The sequence below is a fragment of the Tupaia chinensis genome, unplaced genomic scaffold (genome assembly GCF_000334495.1).
Source record: "Tupaia chinensis unplaced genomic scaffold, TupChi_1.0 Scaffold143178_1, whole genome shotgun sequence".
NCBI classification, from domain to species: Eukaryota; Metazoa; Chordata; class Mammalia; order Scandentia; family Tupaiidae; genus Tupaia; species Tupaia belangeri.
The window spans coordinates 266,268-274,524 of NW_006203022.1; the positions used below are offsets into that span (position 1 = coordinate 266,268).

The 8,257-nt window shown below is 56.9% G+C and overlaps 1 protein-coding gene across 1 annotated transcript in view; it reads left to right on the forward strand.

Annotated features, from left to right (window-relative positions):
• Positions 1–8,257, forward strand: part of COL6A1 (collagen type VI alpha 1 chain) — a 21,942-nt gene that overhangs the window by 11,642 nt on the left and 2,043 nt on the right. The window contains exons 21-35 of the mRNA XM_006163806.3: positions 1–16; positions 2,862–2,924; positions 3,123–3,185; positions 3,491–3,541; positions 3,739–3,774; positions 4,582–4,644; positions 4,826–4,891; positions 5,295–5,330; positions 5,670–5,706; positions 5,989–5,997; positions 6,341–6,474; positions 6,739–6,848; positions 6,960–7,143; positions 7,240–7,420; positions 8,058–8,087. Coding sequence (XP_006163868.1) covers positions 1–16; positions 2,862–2,924; positions 3,123–3,185; positions 3,491–3,541; positions 3,739–3,774; positions 4,582–4,644; positions 4,826–4,891; positions 5,295–5,330; positions 5,670–5,706; positions 5,989–5,997; positions 6,341–6,474; positions 6,739–6,848; positions 6,960–7,143; positions 7,240–7,420; positions 8,058–8,087 — 1,079 coding nt within the window. The remainder of the gene's footprint in view (positions 17–2,861; positions 2,925–3,122; positions 3,186–3,490; positions 3,542–3,738; positions 3,775–4,581; positions 4,645–4,825; positions 4,892–5,294; positions 5,331–5,669; positions 5,707–5,988; positions 5,998–6,340; positions 6,475–6,738; positions 6,849–6,959; positions 7,144–7,239; positions 7,421–8,057; positions 8,088–8,257) is intronic.

The following is an 8,257-nucleotide window of genomic DNA, read 5'->3' on the forward strand; positions in this document are numbered from 1 at the left end:
CATTCCTGGAGACCCGGTAGGAAGCCTGGCTTTCTTGGTTGGGGGCATCCACGATTCTGCAGCTTACACTCAGCTCACACTCAGCTCACACAGCCAAATAATCCACTTGGGTCTTAGACAAAGAAATGCCATAGGGGCCACCTGTTGGGGTGTCTCCCCTTGTCCCACTGAGGACAGCTCCTGCAGGAGTGTGCTCCCACAGACAAGGTGTATCCCCTGGGCAATGTCAGCTGCAAGAGACCAGGGGCAGCCTGGGCCAGGCTCACTGTGGACTGGTGGCCCCCCCATGTTCCACCGTTCAACCACAGCAGCCAGAGTACAGAGATGAAGGAACAGATGCCACACTGTACCCAGAGCACTGATCCTCTGGGTGGGAGGGCGTGTCCCAGCCTGGAAACCAGAGGAGGGCAGGGGCTGGGAGGGACCCGGCAGGAAGCTCAGGAGTAGGTGGGACTGGCCCACAGTCATGGGGTACACTGGGAGGGGAGAGGGAGGTGCCCAGGGTGTATGGACCCTTAAACTGCAGAATAGCTTGGGAGGGCAGGAAAGGGAGCCCCCCATTAGGATTCCATGTGAAGGAGCCCAGGTGGGGTTCCATGGATGGGGAACCCCTGATGGGGAAGCCCCAGGTAGGAAGGCCCCAGGTAGGCACCAGGTAGAGAGCACCTGGCTTGGGGCCCTGGCTAGGGATGAGCATCTCACACTGGAGATGAGGCATTTGAGCCCCTAGAAGACAGCAGGGCCCAGGACTCAGTTAACACGTGTGCTAACCACTGCTGACTGCCCAGGCAGGAGACAACAGGCGCGCCTCTTACCTCTGTCATCAGCTGGACAGCCCCTCTGTCCTCACCTGCCTCTGTCCCTCAGACTCCTCCGACTTCTGGCTCCAGTGTGGCCTTCTCCCTCCAAGAACACCCCTAGATCCTTTTAGCCTGAGCACACTCAGGGCTTGCTCAGGCCCCTTGGATTTCCTGGCTGCTTCTGTGATGACCCTTAGCAGGCGCCCACACTCCCTCTCCTGCTTAACCTCTCAGCATACCCCAAGAACCCAGTGTGTGGGGGTGAGGGTCTCTCACTTGATCTCTTGGCCTTACCACCACCCTGCCACTTCACTGTTGGGTGAAGTACTCTGGGAGGGTGGAGCAGGTGGTGGAGGTGGGACCTCTGTGCTGGGCTGGGAGCCCAGTGGGCAGGAGGAGGAAGGGGCAACCTCAGAGGACGGGAGCTGCAGGCAGGACCCAGGTAGCCAAGGAGCCGGTGGGTAGGACCACCTCTGGTGGGGTGTGGCACATGGCTTTGAGTTTGTGTGTGTGCGCAATTTTTCTCATGGAGAGAAATTTGGAATTGGAGCTTAAAAAAAAGAACTTAAGAATTAGAAAGCAGCAGCAACAACAGGGCAGAGATATTTTACAGATTCCCTGATGGAGCAGGAAAGATGCATTGGGGGTTCATTCCAGGTCAAGCTTGGAAGGGACTGCAGTTCCTGAGGTAAATATGGACCCAGTCTGAGGCTATAGATACCAGTTCAATGGAAACTTCTCACACATAATTTAAGTCAGAATCACTGGAAGCCATATCAAAAGAGCACTGTTCCAGGGCCTGGTGGCCACATGTGAGCTATCTGTCCACCATCCATCCATCATATCTATCTCTCCATCTCCTCTAACCCACCAACCCATTCATTCATTCATCTTTCTTCTATCCACCCACCCATCAGCCATCTATCCATTCACTCACCCACCAACCCACTTAATCAACTATCCCCTCATTCATCCAGCCACCACCCATCTTTCTATCAATCGACCCATTCATCCATCTATCCACCCATCATCTATCTATCCAGTCTCCACTAATCCACCCACCCATTCATTCATTCATCTGTCCTTTCACTCACCCATCCATTTATCATCCATATATCCATCCACTCACCCATCCATTTAAACACTCTTCCTTCATTCATCCAGACACCCATCTACTCACCACCCACCCATTTATCCATCCGCCATCCATCCATCAGTCTATCTATTATCTATCCGCCAATCTACCTACCCACCCACCCATCCATTAATTCATTCGTCCATCCATCCACCCATCCATTTATCCACCCACCTATCCATCCGTCATCTATCTCTTATCCCTCTAACATCTACCACTCATCCATCTATCCCTTCACTCATTCCTCCACCCACCCATTTAGTCACTCACCTATCCACCCATTCATCCATCCATCCATTCATACATACATACATCCATGCACTCATCCATTATGTGTTTCTATTGATCCAACATCTATCATCCATCCTTCTAACCATCCACCCACCCGGTCCATTCATCCATTCATCTTGAAATACATCCATTCATCTTGAAATACTTCCAAGGCTATATCCCAAAGGTAATTTCATAGTAGAAGAATTTTTTTAAGGAAAGATCTAAAAACTCTGCCAGGTGCTGCCTGCCCTGGTGGGGTCTCTGGGGTAGCTCACAAGAGCCTGAGTAGGGTCTCCACATGGTTATGGCTTCCCTGGGGCCAGTATGACCAAGAGGGTCTCTACCTACCCTGGTGTGGGAACCCCGAGTGATTCTGAGGTCCCCAGAATAGGAAAAGGAGGGACAAGTGGTCTCTGCATGGATACCTGAAGAGACTCCAAGAGGCCACACCCCAGGTGCCAGCCAGTGCACACGGAGGCACCTGGGAGGCTCCAGTACATGTTCCCAGGCCCTGGAGACCTCAGGGTGGGCCTAGAACCCCTGTGCTGATGGGGTCAGAGTTCACATGGAGAAGAAGGTGCTTTGGCCAGGGAGGTCCAGGCCTCAGGGTGGGTGAGCCTAGGATGTGATGGACCATGTCTGTGTCTTTGCAGGGTGAGGCTGGCCCCATTGGACCTAAAGGATACCGAGGTGATGAAGGCCCCCCAGGCATCGAGGTGAGTGTCATCCACTCTGCTTTCCAACTGTCCAGGAAGGGCTGGCCCTGGATTTTCCCATCCCTTCAATCCCTCTGAGGCTTGTCCTGGCCCTGCAGTGTCCCATTCCACATTCTCCCTGCCCTGGTTCCCTAAAGGGCATCATGTCCCCATGTCTGCCCTGCTTATGGCCTGAATGTCATTCCTCCCTCTCTTTAGGGCCCCAGAGGATCCCCTGGACCCCTTGGGCCCCCTGGAGACCCAGGGCTGATGGGCGAAAGGGTAAGTTTGTGTCAGACCCTGGGGAGACAGCCTCTGGGGAAGAGCTGGCCATGAGGTCTGGCCATTGTACAGGGAATGTCACGGTCAACCTAGCCGACACCTGGACCAGCCCCTGCTGCTCTGAGCCACATGCTCAGGGATGGTCGTGAGCCATAGGAGTTGGAGTGGGGAGTGGGGGAGAGCAGAGGGCTGCCTTCCATCCTCACCAGTGAGACCATGCAGGGCACAGCATGCCTGGACCTGGCTGTCCCCAGAGCAAACAGGCCTGGATGCCCCACAGTGACCATAACTGCTTACTCCCCCAGGGTGAAGATGGCCCCCCTGGAAATGGTACCGACGGCTTCCCCGGCTTCCCTGTAAGCTCCCTCTACCCATCTGAGGCACTGCAGCACCCTGTAGTCCATTGGTCCACGTGGTCCACTGGTCAGAGGGCAGGTTGGGCCAGGAACTGGGTGACAAGGATTCTGCCAGCCCCGGGTCCTTCCACCTGCAGTCATTAGTGGTCTCTCCTCTTACATCAGAACTGCAGTAACCACCCCTTTTCCACCCGCAGGGATACCCCGGCAACAGGGGCCCTCCTGGCATAAACGTAAGTGCATCTTCCTCCCTCCCTCTGCCCAGCTCCAGATGTATGCACACACATCCACACCCTCACACTCGTGCACACTCACATGTGCAAGCACACATGCAGCCACACATACACTCATTCATGGGTACAAACATACAATGTACACACACACTCACACATGCTAACACACACGTGCACCCTCACACCTGTGCGAATACAACTACATGTATGTGAATACTCTTGCACCTTTGCAGACATGTGCAAACATGTGTACACATTCACACACATGCACTCTTGGGCTACACCACTGTGGTAACACAGACACTTAGGTCCCAGATTCTGGCTCACTCCCGGCTCTAATGGTGGCTCCAGCGGAAGCCCAGGCTTATGGCCACAACCTGGCCAGACTGCTGTGGGATCTGTGGGCACCCCCATGGCCCTAGTCACCTGGACCGGCCCCCAGAAACACTGAATTCTTCCTAAACCTCAGAAAATGCAGGTAACTTGTCCTTGCTGAAGCTGACTTAGGTAGGAAATCTGGAAAGAAAATGAGCAGGCAGCCTGGATGCCCCTCCTGGGCGAGAGCAGACCCAGCAAGGCACCTGTGCCCCAGGGGCCACAGACAGCCTGGACCCATCCCTTTCCACTCCATCAGCTCAGCAAAATGCTCAGTGGTGGGTGCTGTGGGCACCCCAGACACCTGCCTCCCTCTAGTGTGGAGGACAAGGGTCCTCCTCATAGCCCTGGGGACATTTCGAGCTACACCCACACTCACCTTCCATGTGGGACCCCCCACAATCCCACTAACCCACCCACTCTCTGTCCCAGGGCACAAAAGGCTACCCTGGCCTCAAGGGGGATGAAGGTGAAGCTGGGGACCCTGGAGAGGACGTAAGTGCATATCGGACAGGTGGTAACTGCCAGCTGAGTGGGGGGCCATGGCCTGGGCAAGCTGGAGGGGAGGCTGGACACCCTTCTGGACAGAGGCCTGAGCACCCAGGCTGACCGAGACACATGCCGGACAGCCTGGCTGGTGCATGACTGCCTGTTGACACCTGCTGTTTCCTTCCAGAACAATGACCTCTCACCCCGCGGAGCAAAGGGAGCCAAGGGTTACCGAGGCCCTGAAGGCCCCCAGGTGGGTCGGCATGGCCGGGAGCCCAGGTCAAAGGCAGGAGGCACCAGGCCCTAATACTTCAAACGGATGGGGTGGGGCCTCAGGTGGGATCGGCATCATTGCACTTTCAGGGATCCTGGGGATGGGCCTGTTACTAGATGGATCATGAGGTCAGGGACTTTGCCAAGATCCCACCCTTCAAGACTGTCACCTTGGACCAGAGGTGGTCCTGGCATCTGCAGAGCCCTTGGTGCCTCGGTGGCTACTCACAGGAAAGTGGGGGAGACGGGAGCCATGAAGTGGGAGGTGGGTTCAGAGTGGCTTGCTGAGGGGCACAGAGGACAAAGCTCCTTCCAGGCATGCAGCTCAGGAAGGCTCAGTGGGCACCACACCCTCAGAGCCTTCCCCATTGTTTCTCCACCAGGGACCCCCAGGACACACGGGACCTCCGGGACCAGATGTAAGTGGGTGTCTGTGGCTGAGCTCTGGGGACCGGCTGCTCAGCCATGGATGCCAGGGGGACCCATCCGAGCAAGCCCCTAGCAACACTGTCCTAGATGGGGGCTGAGAAGTGGAGCCTGGCACCCCAGACCGTGGGCACACAGGACAGCACATGGTGCCCACGGCAGGTGCCCGTGGCCTGGGATTGGGGGTCTCACAGGTAGGCCAGGCACGCCCCAGGAAGCAGGAACTCCCTGCCCTGACCCAGCCTGGCCTGGCTCCAGGGGAGGTCCTGGGAGGACTCAGCCTGGCTGGGAGGGGCCAACTGTCCCTGTTAATGCCTGTGTCTCTCCCCTAGGAATGCGAGATCTTGGATATCATCATGAAAATGTGCTGTGAGTGTCATCCTTGTCCTTGGAGTAATTAGGAAGAGCAGGGTCCACTGACACAGGGCCCACCCTTCTGCTCCCAGAAGAATCTCCTTAAGCATGGGTGTGGGTGTGGGTCATAGGAGCAGGGTGGAGGTCACAGGGGCAGGGGGCTCAGCCACAAGGACAGGGGCCATCATCTCTTCTATGGCATGTGCCTCCCTATAGGAAGGTGAGGGTGGCCTGGGGGCCGGGCCGCACCTGCACCTGTGGGCTGCACAGTGATTCCCTTTCTCCTCTGTCCCTCAGCTTGCTGTGGTGAGTCATTCCCCCATGGACGCCGCAGAGCAGCAACTGGCCCACGCCACCCGCTGCCCACTACCAGGAAATGCTCCCTTGGGGCTGCAGGGGGCTGGGATGCTGGGCCATGCCCCTGTCAATCAAATAGCTAGTGACAGGCAGTGAGGACAGAAACCAAACCTTTCAACCTGATCTGCCCACTGTCCCCAAGCCATGTATCCCCCCACAAAAGATCCTTGTGGATGGGGGCACATCATAGACTGAGCTGGGTGGGACCCACTGTGTGTGGTGCACCACAGCAAAGAGGCCAGGAGGGGAAAGGTCCTGGGGCCCGGGTTGAGCTCGCACACACCATCTGCAGAGTGCAAGTGCGGCCCCATCGACATCCTGTTCGTGCTGGACAGCTCTGAGAGCATCGGGCTGCAGAACTTTGAGATCGCTAAGGACTTCATCATCAAGGTCATCGACCGTCTGAGCAGGGATGAGCTGGTCAAGGTGAGGTCAAGCAAAGCCACCTCCTTGGTGCCACCACCCATGGCCCCTTGAGACTGCCCAGAGACACTGAAGGGCTGCCACTTATTCAGGGGTGTGGTCAGAGACCCAAGTTCTGCAGGTGATTCCAGGACTCATCCATCGTGGATGGTCCCAAGAGGGATGTATGGGACCTGCATGGACCAAGGGGAGGGCAAGTGGGGTCCTGGAGCTGTGCAGGACAGACGGCAGGCTGTGGGCTCCATCTGACCTGGCCGTGGCCTCCAGTTTGAGCCAGGGCAGTCGCATGCAGGCGTGGTGCAGTACAGCCACAACCAGATGCAGGAGCACGTGGACCTGAGGAACCCCAACATCAGGAACATGCAGGAGCTCAAGGAGTGAGTGCCCATGGCGCCAGGGCATGCAGTGGCTCCCAGGTCTCCCAGGCCCTGACCCTAGATGGTCTCCACTCCAGCCCTGACTTTGACCCAACTACCTCTGTTGTCTAGGGCCATCAAGAAGCTGCAGTGGATGGCTGGGGGAACGTTCACGGGGGAGGCCCTGCAGTACACCCGGGACCGGTTGCTGCCACCTACTCAGAACAACCGCATTGCCCTAGTCATCACTGATGGGCGCTCAGACACCCAGCGGGACACAACCCCACTCACCGTGCTCTGCGGCCCTGACGTCCAGGTGGGTGGTTCCTCACTGCACCCTATCCACCCCAGGCACTCCGAGATGGCAAGGCTTTCTCCCCAAACTTTGCTAACACTGTCCTGGCCTTTCCAGGTGGTCTCTGTGGGCATCAAGGATGTGTTTGGGTTTGCTGCACACTCCGACCAGATCCACGAAATCTCCTGCCAAGGCCCATCCTTCCAAGGCCGGCCAGGCATTTCGCTGGTCAAGGACAACTTCGCAGAGCTGCTGGACGATGGCTTCCTGAAGAATATTACCGCACAGATCTGCATAGGTGGGTGCTAGGAGGCAGGAGATGGGGGTCAGGGCGTCATGAACCAAGAAGTGACATGAGACCTGTCTAAGACAGTTGGTTACGCACTCGGCTCACATGTCCTCATAGGAACCAGACAGCCTGCCAGGAAGTTGACATCCTCTCTCCAGAAGCCACCCCACACTCTCGACTTGAAAAATGCTCCCCAAAACTGAGCTCCCTCGTAGCCCTGCGTGGGCCTACACAGCCACCATCCCCACCCCACCCCGGCCTCTTCCCGGGCCTGAGCACTTCTGCAGGGCGAGCCTGGCTCAGACACCCACCTCAGCGGGCCCATGTACACTCATGTCCATCAGCAGCCAGAGAGCAGCTGGGGGGGAGATAAGGCTTCCCCACCTGCATGCAAATCAAACTTAATCCTCCCTGAGCCTCAGTTTCTCCATTCTCAGAAAGGGCCAAGGTTCCTCCCATCTTTCACTGGGTTGGTGTGAGGACCAGAACGTAGTGCCTGGGGGGAAGGGCCACGCCCTGCTGGTGTGAAGGGTTCAACTGTGCATGTGGCTAGCTGAGGTTGCAGATTCTCCTGGTGGGGTACTGGAATAGCAGTCAGTCCCTGCAATCACTGGGCTCATGCCATGAGTGCTTTTCTCTTTTACAGACAAGAAGTGTCCTGATTACACCTGTCCAAGTGAGTGTCCAGGAGAGGGAAGGTTTCTGGGACTGGGAGAGGTGGTTCATTGCTCCTGGGTCACAGAGGCGGGTCCGTGGAGTCACTAGCTGGTGATTGAGCACTGCTAGTCCTATGCCACTCTGGGGCTGGGCTGGGTTCTCTGGGGCTCAGGCTTCACGGGCAGCCCG